Source organism: Strigops habroptila, chromosome 7, assembly GCF_004027225.2.
Source record: "Strigops habroptila isolate Jane chromosome 7, bStrHab1.2.pri, whole genome shotgun sequence".
In the NCBI taxonomy this organism is placed as follows: domain Eukaryota; kingdom Metazoa; phylum Chordata; class Aves; order Psittaciformes; family Psittacidae; genus Strigops; species Strigops habroptila.
In genome coordinates this window covers 12,467,714-12,491,621 of record NC_044283.2, presented here as the reverse complement: position 1 = coordinate 12,491,621, position 23,908 = coordinate 12,467,714, and the positions used below count along the sequence as shown (strand labels likewise).

At 40.7% G+C, this 23,908-nt stretch overlaps 2 protein-coding genes across 3 annotated transcripts; both read left to right on the top strand.

The window, feature by feature from the left end:
- The first annotated feature begins 1,054 nt into the window (after positions 1-1,054).
- Positions 1,055-10,267, top strand: LOC115610913. 2 transcript variants are annotated; one of them, XM_030493007.1, is made up of 6 exons: positions 1,055-1,167; positions 1,393-1,568; positions 2,728-3,057; positions 4,503-4,616; positions 5,710-5,825; positions 8,739-10,267. In XM_030493007.1, the coding sequence occupies exons 2-6, from the start codon at positions 1,517-1,519 to the stop codon at positions 8,781-8,783; spliced, it is 657 nt and encodes a 218-aa protein (XP_030348867.1). In that variant the 5' UTR covers positions 1,055-1,167; positions 1,393-1,516; the 3' UTR covers positions 8,784-10,267. The 2 variants fall into 2 exon arrangements, with proteins under 2 accessions (XP_030348867.1, XP_030348868.1); XM_030493008.1 differs by lacking the exon at positions 1,055-1,167 and having other exon boundaries at positions 1,287-1,568.
- Positions 10,268-19,805: 9,538 nt separating this feature from the next.
- On the top strand, positions 19,806-23,624 carry S100P (S100 calcium binding protein P). The gene is made up of 2 exons (XM_030492407.1): positions 19,806-20,212; positions 23,341-23,624. The coding sequence occupies exons 1-2, from the start codon at positions 20,075-20,077 to the stop codon at positions 23,488-23,490; spliced, it is 288 nt and encodes a 95-aa protein (XP_030348267.1). The 5' UTR covers positions 19,806-20,074; the 3' UTR covers positions 23,491-23,624.
- The last annotated feature ends 284 nt before the right edge of the window (positions 23,625-23,908 follow it).

Here is a 23,908-nt window from a genome sequence, read left to right as displayed (position 1 = left end):
CCTGTCATTGCAATTTTTGTGTTATCCAACTGAACATGTTTGTGGGACAAATTTGTCTGGCCTGGTGTTGGAAACATCTGTCCAGGGAATAAAACTAGGTAAGTTGAGAAAATGGAAGCAATGTTTTGTCTTTCACTTCTCTGGCCAGGCAATGTAAGTGATTCTGGGTTGAAGCCAAAAATCAGTATTGGAGAACATTAAGTAGCATACAGTTATCTATATTTGTAGATTATTTTTTTTTTTAATTAATAATTGAAGGCAAGTAAGTTTCAACATGGCCTTTAACTTGATGACATAACTGTAGATCATTTTATTTAACCCATGCTCATCATCTTCCTGAAACAGGCCTTACTTAATATACCTTCCAGTATCCGAAGAAGGCCTACAAGGATGCCAGAGAGGGACTGTTCACAAGGGACTGTAGTGAGAGCACAAGGGGCAACAGGTTCAAACTTAAACAGGGGAAGTTCAGATGAGATATAAGGGAAAGTTCTTTACTGTGAGGGCGATGAGGCACTGGAACAGGTTGCCCAGAGAAGTGGTGAATGCTCCATCCCTGGCAGTGTTCAAGGCCAGGTTGGACAGAGCCTTGGGTGACATGGTCTAGTGTGAGGCGTCCCTGCCCATGGCAGGGGGGTTGGAACTAGATGATCTTAAGGTCCTTTCCAACCCAAACCATTCTATGATCCTATGGCACTGGTATTGCATTAATGCAGCTGCACACATACAGGTAACAGTGGGATGTATTGCATACACAGTGCAGTGTTCTGGTTTCCCACTGATGTTGCAGGGTGTTGGGGCCACTTTGTGGTCTTCACTCAAACACCTCAAACTTAAACACCTCAAACTTAGCCTTCCTCCATTGCTTTTGCCAGTGGAGCTATGCTACTGTTAAGGCAAAAGTAGCAAAGTACTTTTCATGGGAGGGAAGAGTTTAGGCAAGATTTCAGCAAGATGAAAGGTGTGATAAGGAAAGATAGGAGTAATATTTATTTGGCATCAGTATAACCTATGTACAATTACTGTCTCTTTTGCTTTGGATAAGATTCATCAGGTTGGCTGGAAGAGGCTGCTGAAAACATATACATAGTAGCTACACGATCTCATCTTCATAGAATACCTTTAAATGAAGGATTGCAGAAGTGCAATGGCTCACATGAGATCACTGTAAGTATGGAAAAGCAGTTCTCTATAATGTCCTGTCAGCAAATCTAGTGCTGACAGGCACTAGAGCTCACAACAGATCTAGTGCTGACAGGTAGCCAGTTAGGAAACAACTTAAAATTTAAAAAAAGAGATGTTATGATTTCAGACAGAACGACTGGGCTTTAAAACAGACACATCTATGTCGGCAGTTTCAAAGAGTGTAGGGAAAATCTGTGTTGCATTTAGGTTTCTGTCGTCCTGACCACATGAGGGAAGAGGAAGTTAAGCTACGAATCTGACAGGCTTTCATTTGTTGTTTCGCTGATCTTCAACAAAGACACCCTGATGCAAGTGCTAATAATCCTGTGTGATGATCATAATTTCACTGAAACTTCTTTTAACAATGTGTTTTGGCTGCTTAGGTAAGTGTTCTTTATTTTGTTTTGTTTATAGTTAGTCACTTGTAATCCTTGAGCTGGGTTTAAAGATATGTATCTTTTTTGCAGTATATCCACCTGACATAGACTTATGTGCAAGACAAGGAGAATGTTAACTATATTTTCATAATGCTGAAATCAAAATTTAAATGTGTGGGGAATGAGAAAGCATTTTCACAATGAGATTGTTGCAGAAAAAGTGTAGAGGAACAAATTGTATACTTCGACACCCAAAACGATCTTAGGTTAATGCAAGCACTCTTTTTCTTAGATGTTTAGACTTGAATATTTATTGTGACAAACACTGAATGTAGAATTTTAAAATGTTAAGGAGGTTTAGTTCTGGATCACGTAACTACTGAAATACAAAGCAGATAAGGTTTCATGTTTCTTGTTCAATACAAATTGCACTGGTTAATACTGAAGGTGTTCAGTATAAATTAAAAAACAGAAGGAAAGAGAGGGAAAGATTAAGAGATTAAGCAAGGGCAAAAGGTTTTTTTCAGTGCTATTTTCCAGAAGGACACTCAAGTCACAAGACTAAAACGTAGCACAGCCTATAGCACAACTATATTTTAAACAACAAAGCAAATTAACAGAGGAACTGAAATAAATGATCAGTTTTTTGACACTTGAACAGCTTCTAAGTTGTAATTTATACGCTACAATAATTCTTTCCCTTAACTTTTCTGCTGTTTATATTACCCCTATACTGTCCATATAGTTCTCTGCTAGTTGTTGAGTGCAGCACTGTGGTAAAAATAGAGGTGCCTAACTCCTTTGGGTGTGATGTATATGTGGCTTTTTCTAAGGGCAAAGGAGGAAAATTTATTTGCATAATTGTGATAAAACTTATAAGATGCCATTTGAGGGCCAGGTAGCACATCAGCGAGTACACAGAAGATTGTCATTTGTTGCACGCAAACAACGATGAAGGGCTTTAACAAACCACATTAAAAGTTTTCCTTTAGCCAGAAATTGCCATTGCCATTGCTCAAGGGAGAAGTGGGTAGTAACTAATCTTAAAAATTAATCTCATGATGATTTTACAGTATTAACATTATTTTCAATCATGTGATTGTAAATATTACAGCTGTAATGCTATCTCTTTGCCGCTTTAAATCTATGTGTATTTCTCCACTAGCTACAGATCCCAATAATATAACAGTCATCCAAACACCAACAAAAATACATCTATCAATTGGAGACTACACTGAAATCGCCTGTATTTGGGAAAAATCTGTTGTGAGATACAGAGTAAGCTGGTATCTTGTTAATAAAGAGAACATCACCAAAACTATATCATCAAAACTTTTCTATGTGCATAATATCACCCATGAAAGCAAGGATGTGCTGGTGATAAAATCTGCCAATGTAAATGACACTGGATTTTACTACTGTGAGATAATTATTGAAATACCTTTCTGTAAGAAAGCATGTGGAAATGGGACAACATTGATTGTTGAAGACAAAGGTAAGCTAGCAAGACCGTAAGTGTGCCATTTAATTTGTCATCATAAAGATTCTTCATTTGTAACTATTTTATACATTTCCTCCCTCGTCCACATCTCTCCCTCAGCGCTGTAGATCTTGGGATGAATGAGGCAAACACAGAAAAGACATGAATGGTTCTTCATGGCAATTGACTTAAGCTCTCTGGCTTAATTCTCCCAGTGTAGTGTTTGTTTTCTTCTATAACAGTTTGCTAACAGGAATTATTAGTTAAGGTTTACAAAATGCTGGGCGTCTGCTGTGTATTTCAGAGACGACCCAAACACAATTCCTTCTAAGAAAGGATTTGGTAGGCTAGATAGTTAGCTGAGACATAACTGGCATAGTTAATGCATCTGCCTTGCCATAAGGAGTGGCTGAAACAATCACATGGTTACTCTGTTCAGTAATATGTACCCTTTACTAACCATTTTGTCTTTTTATTGCAAGTTCTTAGTAAATTAATATGGAAGATAGAGTGGTATACGCTCTATATTAATAAGGATTTGTGTCCACAAAGATGTTGTGATGTTTTGTGTAGGCTGTGTCTCCTTATTATTATAGTCATATGCTAACCTTCACAGGGGAGAAATTTAAGGTCCCAATTCTGAATTAAGCATCGAAAAGCATTAATTCAATTAATATTCACACACAAATTTTCAGCAATAGGAGTGAGGTATGTTTCACCTGAAATTATGCCAAGAATGTGACATACATAGAAACAGTTTACCTCACTTCTGTTACACAACTATCTCAAGACACTGTGAAGATGCTAATCCCTACCTCTCTTTCTACCTCTCAATAGTAGAGAAAGACTAGGGAACTTTGATAATGTTAAAGGACTCTGACTAGACCTTTAATATTACCAAACATCACTCATATATCAACTGGTCAAGTCATGAGAAATAAACTCTCCATTCATCCAACACAGTCCAGTTTTGGACACTATTTTGTACTATTGAGCAAGTGGTAGTCCAAAAGGAGACACAAAAATTACCAAAGACTCAGAAAACATCAGTGGTAGAAAATAAATGTAGTGTCCAAAATGGTGGGAAATGAATGTAAAAGGCTGCTAAAGAGTTAATCTAAGATTTTAAAATGAGTTAGGTGATCTGAATCCAGACAGATCTCTTACCTGGTCTGGTAGCAATAGCCTTAAAGTACAAGCAGAAAAGACTCACATTAGACACCAGAGGAGGGGGGGGGAATTGTCAAAATGCAGGAGCTATAGGAGGATTTGATATTATTGTTCATCAGGCATGCATTCCTCAGGAATGGGGAAGTATAAGTGACCTTGCACTTGGGGGGGAGGGTCAACTGATTCACTGCTGAAGTCAGTTTTAATTTTCCCCACCGTCCCCCCTCCCTAGTGTTGTTCTATTGTAGCTTTGAATAGTACATACCTTTATTTAAAATATATCATTGCAGAGGCTCACTCATTGAAAAAGAGAGGTTTGGCAGTATGCGCCATCATTCCTTTCTTAGTGGCACTGGCAAGCTTGTATCTTTGCTACAGAAAGAAACAGCACTCAAAACTTCCTGGTGAGTGACAATATTTCCATTAACACATACTCTCTAAGTTAGATATTTGTCCTGAGATGGCCAGACAGGAGCACCTAAGGGGCATCACTGAGAGGAATTTCAGCATATAACTTTTTCTTACCTGGTCCTGATCTGCTAAGGGCACCTCAAGCTGAAAGGAGGGATCAGAGGCACAACTCATAATTCAAGTGAGTGTTCTTGAAGCCACTTGCCTCCGTAATTTATCTTTCCAGGAAGAGTGATCGCTTAGACTGAAGATCTTGACTTGGTTAGGGTATTGAAAGATATCAATTCTGATATTTCAGACTATCAGAGCAGACTGAAAAAGCGAGAAGCCAGAACTTAGCTCTGCATCACAGTCTTACTCCTGGTAGTGACACCTGGAAGTCACATCTGAAAGACTCAGCCTTGGAGTCTGAGCTATTCTATTTTAAGCTGTAAATTTTTTTTAACAAATTATTATTAAAAAAAAAAAGGAAATACTGAAATGAAAGATAGAAAAAGTCACAAGAAAAAACAGTGAACAGGAAGGTTCACAAGTGTAAATGCAGGGCGTCTGCAGACAGTGGGTGCAGATCAGTGACATGTAACCTAAGGCAGCCTCCTAAGTAACTGTAGCATGAGTATTACGGTTGCAGTGTGAGGCTTACTCAGCTTGTGAGCTGTCAGGAATATAAGAGCAATACCTGTGGTTTGAAATGCAATTTAACTTGCAAGTTAACAAAGCAGGGAGAGGGGATTTAGGTAAGTGAAGTCCTAAGCTCCTGTTTTGGTCACTGGATTGACGCAGGTGACTATATGAACTGACCTGTTGTAGGTGTCTACTTAAGCGTGAGCTCATCAATTCTTTTGTTCAGTTTTCATGGGACAAACTCTGTTGGCCAGCTCTCCATGGCATAAGGGGTGTTCAGAAACCTGAAGGTATTCTATTCCACTTGCAAGCTGAAAACCCCTTTAGTGCCTGTCATCAAGACTAAGTTACACAGGAGCTCTGCACTCTTCATTTCAGAGCTTCAGAGATCTCTGGCATTTCCAGTGTGGCTCTGGAAATGGACAGTAAGCAAGCAGTGACTGTAACTTGGTTTTTGCTAAGGTTCTGCGCTGCTTCCTGTGCCGACAGCAGGGCATCAGGGCATGCTCGAGGCGGCAGAAGTTAATGGGAGAAGTGAATCCACCAGTGGAGCAACTGAGGAAAACTCGGCTGAATGGGTAAGTGACAGGACTTTCAAAATGAGGCACTGGGGAGTGGGAGTGCACTGAACAGAAAGGACAGAGCAAGCTGCTGTTCCTAGGAGGGCACCTCACTACACGTGAAAAAAAGCTTTATTTTTTTATTTTTTTATATTTTTTTAAGAAAAAACAATCTTGACAACACTCAGAAATAAGAAGAAAGGTATTTGTGTTGTAGGAAAGTGTTGGATTCTGTTATTAAATTTAATGACACGCTAAAATGGCCTGCAGAAGAGGGAAGCAAAAAGTGGAGAATATCAATATAGAGACTGAGTGGAAGAAGTGTAGAGGAAGTAAAAAAGGGCAGTAAAGTCACTTTCCATATAATTGTTTACCAAGCTCAAAGGGCTTGGGCTGGCTTTAGCTCATAGGGCCATTAGAGGAGACAGCGCTTTCTGAGAACAGGTAGCAGATTTCAGGCAAGTTTCTTTTTCCAGGCAGTTTTTAATCTTGTAATTACATTAAAACATAAAGTGGGCAGGTGAAAGAAGCCCTAAGTGAACTCTTGCATAGGCAGGCGCAACTTCCATCACAGTCAGCTGGACAGGATTGGACAAGCTGCACAGAGGCGATGTAAAATGCTAAAGCCCATGGTCACAACTGCAGTTATTGAGTTTACAGATTCCTGAATTCTCCTGTTAGAAAACTTGGCTTCAGTCTTGATTTGGTCATATTGGTACTGAAATCATGGTGAGAGAGAGTATCAGGACGCAGGTAGTAAACCAGTAATATCTATCTTTTATTGTACAACAGTCATCATTCTAAAAAAAGAAAATGTATAGCTGGGAAAATTCACTCCCCATAATATGTAGATTCCCACTGAAGCTCAGAAACTTGCTTTTACAGGAGACAGCATAGTAGAAAATTTTAAAAATACAAGGCATGGGTGATCTGGTCATAGTAATAAAATATTCTAATTACTAGCTATAAATGGATAACTCTTCTACTTGTTAATATTTAATGAAGATGTGAGAAAACGAGGTTGAGAATGAGAAACAAGCATCGGAGGGGGTGCAGAGTGAAGAGTTCATTAGTAGCCTTTAACTGCTCAGGGTTTGTATGGACAGCAAGACTCATCCGGAGGATGTGTGAATACAGTTATAAAAGGTCTCTTGTTATTCCTTTGTCATTAGCAGCTGCTAGCCACAGAGACATGTCATGGTATAAGTCTGGTGTTTTCTTTCGTGTAACAGATCTTTTTGCTGCTTTAATAAAAGCAGAAGCAGTGATTTCATAGTGGTATCATTTTAAATGTTAAAGTATAATTGGATCTCATAAATCATTCAAGACATCCAGTAGATTAGTAAAGCCAGTATATACAATGTGCATGCACACTATATTTCAAACAAATTAAGCCAATAGTGATGAGCACATATTATGGTGTCTCTGGAGCTGCACTCATTGCCTTTCAATGGTGTTGCAGAACATGACTGATTTAATTTAAAGGGTTTTTTTTCTGTTTGTGCAAAAGTAATTCGCTAAAAAGGTCACACTAGTTTTTTATATTGCTTATACTTTTTCTCTTTAAGCTTGGAAATTCACTGTACATTCTGGGTAGGTCTGGGCACCATTTCCAGAACAGCAAACATGAAGGTTCCGTACGCCTCTGCAAGGCTATTTACAGTCCTCACTCAATTTGTGTCATGTTTTTTTCCAATACTTGGGGTTGCAAAAGCAATCTTGATTCACAGAACTTGAATCAAGGCATGAATTTTATTCTCACCTGTATCATACGTCATAACAATGCTGAGCAATTAGGTCAGGTGACAACACATAGCTCCAGGTATCTAATTAAGCTTAACCTGAGAGTGAACATCCCCATGGCAAAGCTGGCCACTGTGGGCTGTGCTTTTACTACACAGCACATCTCTGTCTCTCTGGAAAGTCGTCCTATATTCCCTGAGTTGAGATGCTCAGTGCATGTTTCCCAGACAGTTCTGCCAGCTGCAGGGGAATTTGGCCCTTAAGGGAATCCTTGGAGCAGTTTACGATGTTTTCATTGCTAAGTTCTGCAGGTTCCAGCCCAAATCTAAGCACTGCTGTAGCCTTAATGTAGCATTAATGCAAACTTCCAGCTTATAGAAGCACATAAAAAGCACACTCCTGAGGGGCTCTGGCTGTGCAAAAATGCACAGAAGCATGATCCAGATTAATTGGCCATACCTCCCATGCCACTTGTTTGATGTTCAGGCAGCAGTACCTCTGTCCTGAACATAGTTCTTGAAACAGAGACAGTAAATCCCCATAGCAAAGTGTAACTGTGAAGACCACTTCATGACTTACGTCTTTTTATTGTTTTACGCCATGTCAGCTTGAGAATTTGATTTTATGTCTGTGAGCACAGGTCTTTGTGTGCATTTAAGGCAGATCTTTAATTCTCAGCTTTTGCTAAAGGGCTTACCTGAAGATCCCAAATCCTACACGTGCTTAGGAAATGAAAACAGGATGACTTTTGCACAATCCAGAATAACATCGGAATACCACTGCAGTGTACTAGTTTAGTGCATAAAAAGAGCATCCCTCCAGAAGGAACAGTGTGATAAAGCTTTTTGGAAATATTGGAGTTAAATGATTAAGGAGATAAAAAAAGCTTTGTAATTTCAGATTTCATAGAACTGAGTTTACACTGAAACATGTCATCTTTGGTATTCTAAGTAAGTACTTTGTGCCTCTGACCTAATTAACCAAGCGAATTGAATCCAAACATAGGAAGACTTTGCCTTTCGGTGTTAGTACCAAGACACTCTTTCTCTCTAAAATTATAACTCCATGACCCATGTTTCTGTCTGTTCTCTTGGGCTGTACTAGATGCTTTGTCTTCGGTAAAAGGTCATTTTAAATAGACTTTATGAGTAAAAATTATTTTGACTGAAGTTTCTTTGCTTTTTTAAGGCTGTGTCTACACTTTATGAATCACTTGATTCTTTTTTGCAATGAATCAAGAGGAAAAGATGAGAAATCCACTGCAACTATTGCATCCTGTGTAGCAGATGAGCAAATCCTGCAAACTAGGGCAGTTGAAAAGTCTAGAATGAGACAAGGACCCGCCATCTACTTTGACATTCAGAACTAACAGGACATAAAAAATATGGCTAAATCGCTGTAAAACTGAAAACTATGATAATTTGCTGCTGAAGGATGGATTCTGTGAGTTTCCTGACAGAAGCATGTCAGCAGGACAGTATACAAGAAAAAGGTTGGTTCCAAGCAGTCTCTGAATGTTTTGTCACTAACAAAATGCTGTAAGGAGCCTGTGAATTTGGAGGGCATGTTATTTCAGAAGACTGGCTTCAACTCTTCCCCCCATATCCGGAAATAATAAAAGATGTATTCCCATAGTTTGAAAAATCTTCTGGACCAAACAACATTCTCCAACAGAAGCATTTCTTCAGGCACCCCATGTATAAACAGCAGAAGGTAAAATGAAAATGCACATGGTGGTAATCATTTGACCAGATAGACAGTACTACGTATAGGATACAACTATCATCACTGCTGACCACCTCATACCCAGAGTGGTATGCCAGAAAGGTTTATATTCCTGTGGAAAAAGACTGTTAGTTTTAATTCATTCACACATGAGGGAGATACTTCCAGAGCAGGTAGTCTCCTATGCACCGTGAAATGCTGGGTTTAAAGGGAGCTCTCTATATTATGATTATGTATAATTATTGCCTATCTGCTGGAGGACGGCTGCTTGGAGGACATTGGAATGTTAACACTTGTTTCACTTTTGCCAGCTCTAAAACTTCAAAAAAAAAAATTAGTGATGAAAAATCAAAACAGGAAAGTAAGGGAAAGCTGGCTTCTGAGGTCTGAAACGAGGTGAGCAGTATTGACAGCAAAGCTAATGGCAGTTGACTAAACACTGCTGGATACTACGAACAGGTATCTGAAATGTGAATGTATTTATGTACCAGGGTTATTTTGTCTTCTGTTAAACTTTTTTCAGAGCTTAGCTGGAGGTTGGATCATCTTCCCAGCAATGCAAGGAGAAACAACCTCACTGCTCACGAGGTTTGTTACAGCTTGTAGCTGGGCAGGGCAGTAGATGCAGACTGGCTTTCCCAGAGCCCTTAAATACAGTTTACATAGTCTGGCTTGCTACTCAACATTCTGTAATGAAGTCTTTGTGGCCATACAGCGTGCCTTGTGGTCTGGCTCTCTCTGTGCTATAGTGACTGCAGTTCAGAACTACTGTAGCTCAGCAGTGGCTCACTCCTTGGTGTGAATCCTCTTTCGTGGGTTGTTCTGTAACCTCCCCTGAATATCCTTCTGCAGTGAATATTCTGCTTTCAGAAATATGCTGTAATCACTGCACTGTGAATATACCTCAAATAAGAGAAAATATTTGTTACAGGCTATTGGTTATAGTACATCTCATGGTATTTATGTGTAAATTGAATAAAGAGGAGGATTTTCTTTTCTTCTTTTTGAAGTTCAGCCACTTTAAAATCTTGGTGATTTTTGTCCTGAAGCTCATTATTACAGAATTGTTTCCTTTACTGTGTGGTGAAACACTGTCATGTGCCATATTCCTTTGAGACTCACAAACGGGACTCTGAATTTCCACAAACCTGTAACTTTGTCCCCTACACAAGAAAGCTGTAATCAGTAAAAGGGATGGTGACCTTCAGGCCAGGTTCCCTGATCAAGGAAGCTTTTAGTTACACTCACAGAGCTGTAAGTGGGTGCAGTAAATTTTGGTCTTTCTATATATTGCTGATTACTTCTCTATTTAATCATGATAAGGAGATGTACAATACTCAGGAAATTGTTAAAGGAAACCCCTAAAATAAGAGATCGCCACCAAACCACAGTTTAACAGTCTCCAAATCATATTTTCATTAAACACTATTAGAAATTGCAGATTAAATGTGGTTCCTACCAGCAAAGAATGCTGCCTTATTAACAGCTGCTCCTATTTTGTATGTTAACATGGTCATTTCCAACATCTGGCAGCTGAAAAGTACACCAGATTTATCATGACCTGTTTTTATCTATGACTGACAGTGGCTATGAGCCAGCAGAGTATTTTCAGAGCTCCCGCTGGTTGTCGTACACATAAATAAGAGTTTGACACCTATGCGTCCTGTATATTATCTTCTCTTCTTCTGTACCACTTGGGAAGCAACACACCTTTCTGGTTTTATTTCTTCATGGTTGTTTTGATAGCTTTAAAACAAAAAAGAGCTCTGTAATTAACCTCAGGACTTATTCTAGTGTCTAGTATGTTCTCAGATATTAACTGTCTGTTTAACTGTTCAGTATATAATGAAGCCCATCTACCTAATTACAGAACTTGAAGAGAATCCTTTGTTTTTAGCCAGTTTTGATGGTTATTCCCTCCTGTCCAGGCTGCTGCAAATTGATGGTTCTATTCCAGATTAATTTGAGTTTCAAAGTCCTGTGTTAAGCACAGGCTAACAGATCCTAATTCAAGAGCAAAACTGGCACAATGTATTCTAAAGCCTCTATGTGTTCTGCCGTGCTTCTAATGCCTCACCAGTGTACTTGGCTTAGTCATAATCCTACGAATGAGGCTTCCTCTCTGTTTCTGTCACACACATGAGCTTGTTTTAGAGAGACCTTGGTTTAGGTATTGTAAACTTGAGATTACAGCACTGAACTCATTCTCTTCCTGATCCATTGCACAATCATACAAGGAGTTGCAGCTTCATTAATCTATGTAGCACTTAGGCAGCTAGTTTTAGCAACTGGGCATGGATTATTTCAGTCTGACTTGAACCACACTTTTTTGCCAAGCCCTAGGTTGGGATTCTTTTCTCTTATAGTATCTGTGGAAGAAGAGTACGGAGCGGGTAGGTATTCCTGGCTCCGTTACACGAAGGATCCTCAGTAGCAGGCAGGGTGATGAGGCACCTCAACCAACATATTGGCAAAATAGTCATGTTTGTGTATGATACTATGACTAATGTTCTTGTGCCTGATAACGGTGCTGTCAGAACAGCAATGACGTTGTTGTGGTTTAACCACAGTCAGCAACTCAGCCCCGCACAGCCACTGGCAGGATGGGGGAGAGAATCAGAAGGGTAAAAGTGAGAAAACTCGTGAGTTGAGATAAATACAGTTTAACAGGTAAAGCAAAAGCCATGCACAAGCAAAGCAAACCAAGGAATTCATTCCCCACTTCCCATGGTCAGGCAGGTGTTCAGCCATCTCCAGGCATGCAGGGCTCCATCACGGGTAATGGGTGCTTGGGAAGACAAACTCCATCACTCCAAACATCCCCCTTCCTTCGTCTCCCCCCAGCTTTACATGCTGAGCATGACACCGTAGGGTATGGAATATCCCTTGGGTGAGTTGGGGTCAGCTGTCCCACCTGTGTCCCCTCCCAACTCCTTGTGCACCCCCAGCCTGTTCGCTGGTGGGGTGGTGTGAGGAGCAGAAAAGGCCTCAACTGCTCAGCAGTACAAAAAACATCCCTGAATTACCAATGCTTTTCCAAAAACACAGCCCCATACTAGCTACTACATAGAAAATTAACTCTATCCCAGCCAAAACCACCATCGATGTTAAACTTGGTAGACTAAAATTCGTTCGATACCAGATTTTATCTGAAGTGGTTTCTCTGTACTGCTGACATCAAGAACCACTGCAGAACTGACACTATTCTCAAAACCCCAAAAGCTCCAGTGCAACAAAGAATGTCTTTATTCAATTAGTTAAGAACACTCACTTTAAAAGCACTCCTCCATTAGGCAGATGCAAATCTGGATATAGGCTATATCTAGGGAGAAAGTCTGATCTATGCAAACAGGATGGGTTTTGTTTGAATTGTAATTCTTGCCTAGTTCCTAGCACTGCTTGGGAAATAAAAGTTGAAATCAGTACTTTGTCTGAGCTATAATGTTTTTACCTGCTTCTCTCTTAAAGACCTCAATCTTCAAATAGATCCCAAATTTAAGGAAAATACCACCTAAGGGGAAATTGAAGTGTATCATGGGGTTCACAGGGCCCATGTTTCCACTAATCGAAAGAGGATGCCGTGTTGGTTTTATTCTGTCTTGATGAACTGGCCTTTCAAACCCAAATGAAATTTTGTGTGCTGCATCTATTTCACCATCAGACTCCAAACTCCAAATCAAGATATATTGCCACATCCTTTGTAATTAACAGGAGAAATAAACTAGAGATTAAATCTATCGGATTATCAGAATTTATTTTTGGCATCATGCTCGTCAGGGGTAGTTACAACGAGGGTGGCTGTAGAGAGGTTTGTATTGGTTTATTTTTAGTAAGTGGTCTTGTCTCAATACTTTGCAAACAGGAAGAGGCAAATACAACTGACGAATGCACAGATCAAAGGGGCACTAGCCAATTCCTCTGACCAAGAGAAAGGACAAGTGATCGTGTACAAATGCTTCTCATTTTCTATATAATATGAAATACTGAGATGGGAGGATTTTGATGAACTCCTACATTCTAGTAACGAGGTTTTAGCTAAGGTGCTGTGGTCTGGTGCTGGGCATTGGTGGATTTTGTTGGCTGATAGGATATAATAGCAGTTGATGCCTTGTCCTTTTTTCAAAGCAGAGCCAGTTGCCAGGATTTGCCAACATCTTATACTGCCTTATTTTGCTCCTATCATCAAAGTTACTTCATAACTTTCAGGAAGTATTCAACTTCACAGAGGTAGAGAGGTATAAAAAGGGTAAGGCAGAGAGGGAGTAAGCGCAGCACTATTTATTTAGTCCACCGGTATCTGCAGACTAAAGACAGACATAGGCTGTTGTCCTAAACTTGAAAGACCGGCTCTGCGAGCCAGGAGTATCTGTACACTACCTGGCCGAACACAATTGAGACCCATGGCTGGGGCTTATTTCTACTGCTGTGGAAATATATCATGAAAGCAAGTAACAGGTATTGCTCTTTTACTTTATAGCTTTCAATTCTGGACAGAGTTAAAAAAAAACCAAACCAAACATCTCTAATGAAGACAGCAGAACAAGGTCAGGTAGTAAAGTGACAGACACTCCAAAACCAAAAAAGCGGTCTGATTGGGTTTGCTCAGATAGAATAACTCTCCTTTCCTGATTTAGCAGCTATACAGTATTACAATTTGTTGTTTAAGTTTCTTTTTAAATACAGACTAACCTTAACCTAAAGACTCTCAGTGTAATCTGAACAGGCACTGCTATTGAGCAAGAAAGGAAACGGAAAGAGTAGCTCCCATGTCAGTCAAGTGCTGCGGAAGGGAAAACAAGCTGATTGCCTCTGGGTAGAAACAAACACAACTGGTTTCTCACCTCTCCTTCACATCTGCAGCGTGGTAGAAAAGTTTTGTCAGCAGTGGGCCTGGACATCACTTCAGACAGACACAGGCCGCTTCTGAGACACCATAACCAGTAATTGTCACACCAGTGGCTACTCTATTAAGTACACCCAGTAGGTAGTCCATCTAGATAGATTTAAACACATTTAAAATACAAATTTTGGCCAAAACAATGCAACTCCTGTATTCACGACTATATTTTCTCAACACACTCGAGCATCTTCTGGCTTTAGGTGAGAGTCTGTTCATGGTTGGGTTCGCCCCTCCAAGTCAAGGACGTTCCCAGTTCTGTGCAGGTGATTTTTCATTTCCCTGTTTGTGGAAGGCCTTCTCTTTTTCTGATGTGTGAAACCTGAAGTTAAATGGTCTGTTACAAAAGCATGCTCTGGTTCCTCTTTCCCACCCCATTTCTGAGCCCATTGTGCTCATTTGCTGCCCTGTTAACAGAATGATATCAGTGTTTGCCTTCTGAAAAAGCCCCACTGCTTCTTATCAGCTATGCTACCCCATGATTACTCTCCGGAAACCAAAAGCAGCCAGCTATGTTAAATGTGTGTGCCTGGGGACCTTCCACTTGCCCAAACTGCCTTGTAAATCTTCCGGATGGTATATGGATATGGATATCCCCACATTGTATATGTATATGGATATGGATATCCCCACATTCTACACACAGTTCCATGCCAGCAAGGTCAGCCCTTCCCATTGCTTCAATGTATGCATAAATTAATATCTTAGAATGCAAAAAAAAAAATTAGTTTTATGGGGGATGCAAAGTTTTTTTCTTCATGGGTTGTCTGCACAGGCTCTCAACATGACTCAACTTTCTCTTAGGGATTCCTTCCCTCTGAGAAAATGCTTTTGTACAGTAAGGGAAAAACAGTATTGTTTTATATTAGTCCATGAGAGCTTAACATGGCTGAAATACTCCTCTTTCTTTGCATATAAAATCTTTTGAAAGCTTTCTTGGTATTGGCTCAGTCGTTCTTGCATGTCTTTACCTCTCCCTAACAAATAGGAACTTCCTTTAAAAGGTTCACAAGGTAAATTTTGTTTTACAGTTTACAAGACAACCATCTGCTCTCACAGCTCATTTCCTTTCCTTTTTTCCCCTTCATTTTCTTTGTTCTTTTTTTATCTTTTTTCTCTTTTTTTCTCTTTATTTTCCTTTTCCTTTTCCTCTGTTTTTTTCTTATTCTTTCTGACCATGCCATAGAACAACTTTTTACTCTGCTCACCACAGCTCAGCATGGTGGTGGCTTACATCTGAGTAGGATTTTATGTGTTAAGGTGGAGCAAATGACAGTTGGACTGCTCGAGTTGGGCTGGCTGAGGAATCACAGTACTCACAAATCATGACTACAGCACTTGTGTAAGCTAAAATGCTAAGTTGTAAATTAAAACTGCTCTGTTAATTGTAAGCTAAGATGTTAGGTTGTAAATTCGGATTGCTCTCTCAAGAGCAAGATGGGCCAGTGCAGCTTTGAGGTATGTGTAAAACAAGGATTGCCTTTGAAGATAAAGAAGGAGTAACCAAGACAGATGGGGCTGGTTCTTCAAGATAAGGAACAAATCAGAACAAACTGACCTAAAATACGAACACAGTTGTTAAGTAATTCACAAGAGTCTTTTGCACATGCAGAAGCACAGAGGTCAATCAGCGGACACAGTGAGGAAGACTATCCATGACCACCAGAGACCCCTCGAGACCACCACCCAGCAAAGAAGCACATGTGTAGTTAAAATGCAAACATTACAATTAGTTCCAGGAAATCTAGTGAATATGTGAAGCATTTCCTGGAAAGGTTGTGAATGTGCCTAAATTCGTTGGATATATGGATGCCGCTTGTAGACTCCAGGCGTGATCACCTTTGCAAAATGATTCGTGCGTGTGCCCAGCACCGTGATAAAGGATGCCTGCTTTCTAAAACTCCAAATCAAGTCTTAGAGAATTTCCTCAACCATCTTTTGCAGTAACACTTGAGTGGACAATATTCAGTTACCTTTGGGTGTCACCTCTCTGTCATTACAATTGAAAAAATATATAGTCTTGGAAGTCCGAATATCATGAACCTTAAAACCGAAGTATAAAATCCCTGTAGAGAATAGCATACAGGAAATGATTCAATCAAGGATTGAAACTAGATAGGAGTATTTACACTGCAAATACTAATTTACTGTCTGCAATGTGTTCATTGATTTTACAGTCTAACCTAGCTACATCTAGTGCACTAATAAATGTGTTTGAGTAGCATCAATATACAGTGATGAAGCATGTCTCCCGTGGCACAGCTTTGCCAGACAACAGTGTTATTGCCCCAGCTCTCAAAGTCACACAGCCAGTTAGCCAGCCTAGTCCCTCTTCATTTTTCCTGCCTTTAGACTTCACTTAAACAGTATGTGAGCTTATTAATTGCAATTGTGAACACAATTTAAGGATATTTTGAGAAGTAAATGACAATAAAATAGTAAAAGCCTATAGGTATATAATTAACAGAACCCATACAGCGTCACTGAACATCTGCGCTTGTATGAACTGCTCTTCTGCCTGTGCCTCATCAGTGCCTGTTTAGTCTAACCTTTCTGACTGTGCTTTGCAAAACAATGTAGTAAATGCATCATTTAATCCCTAGACATAACTAAATGTACCATGCATTGCGGAAATGAAATGACCTTTAAACGCTGTTCACCAGACTTAGAGCAAGTTTCAGAAGCACTGCAAAGGAAAACCTTCCTCTTTAGTAAGTAAAGAGTGTTGATACTCTAAGTTCAACAAACAATACAGGACACTGGAAAATTTGAGGGCTTTGATAATTTTATCTCGGTGTGGAACATGCAATGCTTATGGTTCAGATGTTATCTTCTTGCTAAGAGAAAAATAAACTGCTTTTTGTACTGCTGCCAAGATACAACCTAAGAAACCAGCAAATTCATCATTTCATGTTCTGTTTCCTTCCTCCTATGCTTCTTTCATTCAGATACATAACAGATTAGTGGAAATTGTCAAAAAGTCCTTCTCATGTAACTTCCTGCACCTTTTAGAATAAGGGATGATAAGCTGTAATAAAAGTTTCCCCTTTCAGCTATACTATTTCAGGTACTCAGCTGGCTGTTGACACAAACGGCTCTTCAGAGCAGAGCTGACAAATGTATTTATTCAGACCTCTCCAAAACAGGCACTGCTGCAAAGAACATAGGATAAAATCTGTTCTCTAAAAGAAAACCAGCACAAGGTCGCACAAGTCTCATGTAAGCCTGAACAACTTGGCCAAATGCCATATAACTTGAGTATATGTGAGTGGTTTTTGAAAACTATGTGTGTGACAGTCCATGTTTGTATCACATAAAGCATTTAAACTTTTGGCCCGAATTAGGAACACCAGGACCTAATTCTGTCACTGTGACCCTCAGTGACTACCCATCCAAGCCATTGCCTGTACAATTCTTCAAAGAAATAAACCTGAAAGAAGCAAACAAGGGATATTGTTTACATTAAAATAATAATACACAGTTTAAACAAGCCCACAGAAAAAAGCTTACCTCACTGGGGAGCTGGACAGATGAGTTGGCATCAAAACACTGCTTGCTCTCTTGTGCGTGCATCCTGTTTGTACTCTGCTTTGGTTTTACAAACAGCTGTAATAGTCTGTGCCTTGTGCTCAGAACTGCGATTTCTGATGAAAAACAAATGGTAAGAAAATACTTCAGCAATACCAAAAGTGTGAATTGGAAAACCTGGGCAGTACTGATGTGTGTGCACAGGCATGAATACAAATACGACGCATTAAAAAACCAAACAGGCCAACCCAGCAGTGCTACCACAGTGACCTTTCAGTGTGTAGAAATTGAAGGCCTGTGGTTTGTTTTGTGTTTTAGCACTTTTGGAGACACCTTCTCAAGAAGTGTGTGTCACCTGTGTTTGCAGGGGAAAATGGGTCAAGAATGAGGACCTTTTCTGCCAGGTTACATGGCGAAGGTGTGGACACATGCTGACATATCCTGTTGACTGAAGCTGACAATCTCCCCCTCTGCCTTTTTGGGGCACTTTTTTCCTTCTTCTGCACAACTAACACTGATGTTCATGATTCAAAGTCATAAGAATGTGTCAAGTAGGTATTTTATTTTGTTAGGTTTTTGTTAGGGAGGAGTTGATTTTTCTTTAATGGCCATTTTTAATTGTGATTCATGCTACAGATGTATATCAGAAAAGGACAAAGGTAAGTTCCTGGCACTTGACACACCAGTGGCTGTCATTGTGTGTGCAAGCAAACACCAGGTGATGCTGATAGCTTACAAGGGCCAGTTGTTTGCTCTCTTCTTTTTCCTTCTGAAGGAACCTCACACGTTTCAACATGCACTTTAATGTAGAAACTTCAAACTTAAACCCTTACCCACTTAATGCAATTAAATGCAACTATGCCACAAGGCTGAAGTCACAGGAACAAACAGTTCTCATGAACTGTTTGAATAAAGCATACAGCCTCCGAAATGCAAAATCCCTAGTTGGAGAATGTAAGATGGAAAATCATGGGGGGTTTGTTTCAGAAAGGTGTTTGATTTCCATGTACTTGTGATGTGTAGTCTTGCTCTGAGAGGTAGTAGGTGTTACAGGACAGATTTTGCCTGGAGAACAGGGGGCTAGGGATGTCTGGGAGAAGAGTTTAATGTTCTAAATTTTTCTCAGTTAAAAACCATTATTTGCTACCTTATCTATAGCATAACGTGACTGGAAAATTCAAGCATGCAAAGGTATGTCCAAAGACATCCAAAGTCTGGTTTAACTTTGGGAATCCACTATCAGGGTTTTCTATGGAGTACCCTGGGGTCCATCAGCATCATTCATGCATGATGCCCTAGTTTTCACAGGATCCCCCAAATAACTTGCTCAGAGTGTGCCCGCTCTGCAAACTCCAGTGTAGATGTTAACTCACATTGAATGAGCTCCTTTAGGTCTAGCGTAACCACCTGGAGTTTCATAGAGGCCAAGTTATCCTGCTGCTTGACCAGGAATTCTAACTTGTTCAAAACCCAGCAGAGCTGTAGCTGATCAGAAGACCACAGGACTTCAGAGTGACCTTTTGTTTTCAGTACAGTCCATTTTATTGCAAGGTTTGGCGCTGCACAGGGTCAATAACAAGTTGTTTCACTGTGGATAGAGATGGACTTTGATACTTGCTGTTTGCTCAATTATCAGATTTATCCCTTCAAATATCCTTATCTGAGGAAGTTCTTTGTGGATTGGCTCTGCAAGGCTCCCTTTACTGGCCCTGGAGAAAAGGTGGTTTGTCAGACCTGCTGCAGACATCCTCTATGGACTGAGTGCAAGCCCAGGGGGGGCTAAGTCAGCTGTGCATGGCAGACCTCTACTTTTGATCCTGTGAATCCCATCCCCAGTGTGTGCTAGTGAGCCATCTGGTCCACAACAAGGTCCCCTGCATGGCAGAGGGTGCAATCTATGTCTGCTCTTGGCTCAGCACAGGCAGCACCTCGCAGGCACCCTAACTATGGTAGTAAAGGGGAAGTGAGATGCTCCTCTTCCTCCTGAGCAGGCCAGCATATACTTTCCTGAAGCTGGGCTATCAGGAACAAATCTGATTCTTGAGCAAATAGCCAGTAACAAGATCTGATTTTCGTTAGTTAGTCACTCTGTGTATCTTGAAGGAGAGGCTGGTTGCTACTGGTGAGCAACTGGTTGTACCAGGCATGCCAGGGTGATAAAGCCTGAGTTGTGAATAGCTGTCCGCACAGAGGCGTGTACTCCAAGCAGTGCTCAGATACGGATGTTTGTTAAGGGTTAACTGTCCCTCTGGTGTGCAACCCTTGATTGGATGGGACAGTTGCATGAAGAACCCCAGAATAAGACCAGTCTTCATCCTCCAAGAGAGCCCTGAGGCTGTTCCTGCTCAGAAGAAAGCCAGACTACAGCAACAACATGTCTCAGCTGGAAACGGCGATGGGAATGATCATTGCTGTCTTTGACAACTATGCAAAGGCTGATGGCAACAGGCAAACCCTCACCAAAGCAGAACTAAAGACCCTCCTGGAAAACGAATTCCCAAACTTCCTCGCGGTAAGAGAACAGTGCGGCATCATTCCTATGTGGCATGCAGACATGGGGTTTAGTGCATTATAGGGGAAATTATATCTGGAAATACTCAATGGTTTGTGGAAAAGTTTCAAATAAACAAGTTTTTGCACATATTGTGTAAAACCGATTCTACTTCTGGTTGGTTTTATCTTCAGAACTCACCTGCTTCTTCGCTTTATCCCTGAATGTATCAGCTCATATCATGTCACAACTGCTGTGAAGGTGGTTACATTGTCAGCAATTGAAGATCTCAGTTGCAGATGGGGAATCTCTCAAAATATTTATACACTTACTTTCTATAGGTGTTTATACTATGTACCCAGTATGCTCATCAAACTGATGCGTAAATAAGAACAGACAAACTCAGAGCAAACTGGTTTGCATTTGTCTTTAATAGTAAAAGAAAGACCTGAAAAAGTGTTTTACAACACAGATGTGTATGAATAATCAGGTGCATTTAAGTAGGTTTTATATATATATTATATATAAGATTTATATGTATATATGACTTCTCTTAGTAGGTATTCAAAATTCTTAATATATTATAGTAAAAGCTTTATGGCACTACAGGTGGCGTACTTGATACAATTTAGTATCCTTCTGTGCGAGCCATATGAAATCACCATGTGAAATCCCTGCCTGCTGGATTTATGACTCGCAGACTAAACACAGATGCAATATTCAGAATAACGACCCAGGTGTCTTGGAGGGGATAGATGAAAATGGCTTTGAAATAACTCTGTAAAACAGCCCAGTGGTTGTGACCCAGCAGGGTGATGGGAAGTGTCCTGTTCCTGATCATGGAGCTGTATGTTACCTACAGCACTTCCATGTGCAGGAAACCAAAACCGACAAAACCACAGTTCTGAGGGGGCATGGAAATCCCCCATAAACTTGGCCCTGGGTCTAAATAAAGCTGGGGAGCCATGATGCTAGAGAGCTACCAAATAGGATGATACTCAAAGGTTGCTCGTGACTACTGACCAGGCACCACCTTTTCCAGTTCCCCACAACTGCTCTTACTGGCTTTTACTGAAACTGCTGGAAAAAATGGAATTTTCCAGGAACATAAATAGCTGAATGTCCTGTTATGTTCTAGTCTTCATCTCTGTTTCCCATTTTACCTATTCCAGGAAAAAAAATAAGGCACAAAATAATATTTTATGCCAGCACTTAAAGTAAATTTGAACCAACAACGTCCTGTCTTGCAGAGTAGTAACGGCAAGAAAGAAACTGAGAACGTGTCTGCCTTCAGAAAAAGAAATGTTTTACCTGCATTTTCCTGACATTTATATCCATGTTTTTGTTATTTGCAGAATGTTCTGGGAAACAAAGTCTTTTGAATAATGTATATTTCTGCTCTCAGAATTGGTTATAGCTGACACAGCTCACGGCCACCTGGAAAGGTCTTGAATCAATCAGAGGCAGAAATAAATCCATACCACAGCACTGAAGGATTGGACTCAGTTATAAAGAGTTTCCAAAGAATAACTCCCATCCGTGCATTGCAGCAGTAAATCAGAGGCTAAAATCAGTTCACATATTTCACTAAATAATTTCAACTATTCGCTTACAAAATTAAAACTGGTCGTAATTTGCAAAGCAAAAAGGAGTAAAACCTTCCAGACACACTCTTCAGTCACATCCAAGAAACTGGTTCAATTTATAGTGATTTTAGAGGTGCATATATTTAAAATGAAAGGTGAAATCACAGCATGAGAAACTGAATTAATTAGACCATGATCAAGAATTGCTTCAGATGTCAATTAAGGTAGTAACTATTTTAAGTTCAAAAGTTTATAAAATTTCATTCTAATAGCAGCTTTTTTGTTCAGCTTCAACAAAACCCACCCGGTTGTTTCCTATATTAGGTGGGTCTCTACTGCCATCCCCTGTTCATATTAAAAACTGCATTTTCCAAAGTCACTGGAGGTAACCTGTGCCAGGACTGGAGCCAAAGAGGCCTTATGAAAACTTCTGAAGAAAAAGCCTTCTTTTTAATACATATTTTGGCAAAATTGAAAAAACATACATATTCTCTTTTTACTTGGATAGCGCCTTGTTTAACATCAGCCTCGGGATGCCCTTGTTCAGTCAGTCCATCAGAAATATGACAAGATTTTACTGCTGTTTTTGCTGCCATAACTCAATCTCAGCATCTTGCTCGCTTCAGGAGGTGCCGGGCACCAAGGCTAGAGAGAGCACTCGAAGCACTTTTGAGGCTGTGTACATCTTTGCTGGGGTATCAAGTGTTTAACGAAGCTTAAATTTGACTTTTGCCCCAGGAAAGCACTGTTTTGCAAAGCTGCAAACTGCCCCCATTCCAGCCCAGCCTTCCAGGGGAGCGGACGGGGAATGCATGGATTTAATTCATTAATTCAGGGCTCTGCTCTACACAGCTTTAAGCATGATGAATGGTGTTTTGAGCACAGAAAATGTGCCTCTCCACGCAGGTGCATGGCTGCAGCTCTGAGGTGTAAGAAACCCAGGAAGGAGCACATGTTTCTGGGTCCTGTACCTGTGCCATGAGGATGCTGGGACTCACGCTTGGTCCTGCTGTCACCCAGAGCCCCCAGCCTGAGCATGAGGCCAGCAGTGGCACGTGTTCCCATGGGAACGATGTGCTTTTCGGGCAGCCAGAGGAGATGTGTGGCTCCCAGAGTGATTGATGGGCAGAGGTACAGCAGCCCCACGGCCTGTGCTGGGTGCTGAGCAATTGTCTCGGCCAAACACAGTGTGAAGGAACTCATGGCTTTATAGCCAGAGATATACTGCATAAAGTAAGCAAAGAGAAAGGGGAAACAAAAAGTTCTCACTAGCAGAGAATAAGATAACCTGACATTCTGGGCAGGCCTATGGCAGTGCTGCATGCAGGAGCCATTATACCCCATCATATCCCCATCAACCTCCCAGTCAACTCAATCTCTATCCCCATGGAAAGATACAACATGTCTGAGCTGGCATCAGCCTCACACTCCCAAGGTGCCCCCCCCCACATCTTGGTGAGGGCCTGGAGCCCCACAATGCCTGTGATCATGGTGTGGGTAGCGATGCTGCTGCATCAGGGTTTGTGCCGCCTCTCACCTCAACCTGCTCTTTTTCTTTTGCAGTCAGGGAAGGACAAGGATGCTATCGACACAGTCTTCAAGAACTTGGATGAAAATGGTGATTCCGAAGTAGACTTCAAAGAATTTGTCATCTTTGTGGCAGCTCTGACTTGCTGCTGTCACAAATATTTTGAGCAGATAACTGCCAAATAATTGTCAAACGGCTCACAGTTTGACATGGAGCCTCTGCTCCATATGCTAGTGGTATGGATCCCTTCATTTCTTCCATGTACCACCATGCAGCTTACAAGCATGCTGAGCTGCAAAAATAAATCCTACTGCGCTTACTTCCCTGTCTTGAATATTAATTTCTGCTCCTTTGTGGAAGAGCCTGGGTTTAACGGCTCCCACTAACTCATACTGAGTAGTTTCTCTCTTTTTCTGCCTTTTAAAACTCTATTCTTAGCCAAAAGGCTCAATATTCATCCCAGTGCAAAGGCTGCACAAGGGTAAATGCTGCTGGAGCCGTGAATCAGCTGGAGGCTGCTTTTATACAGCAGCACTTCTGGGATGCAGCCTGTGGAGCCTCAGCTGACAGAGGCTGCAGCCTAAGTCCAGTGTGTGCCACCAT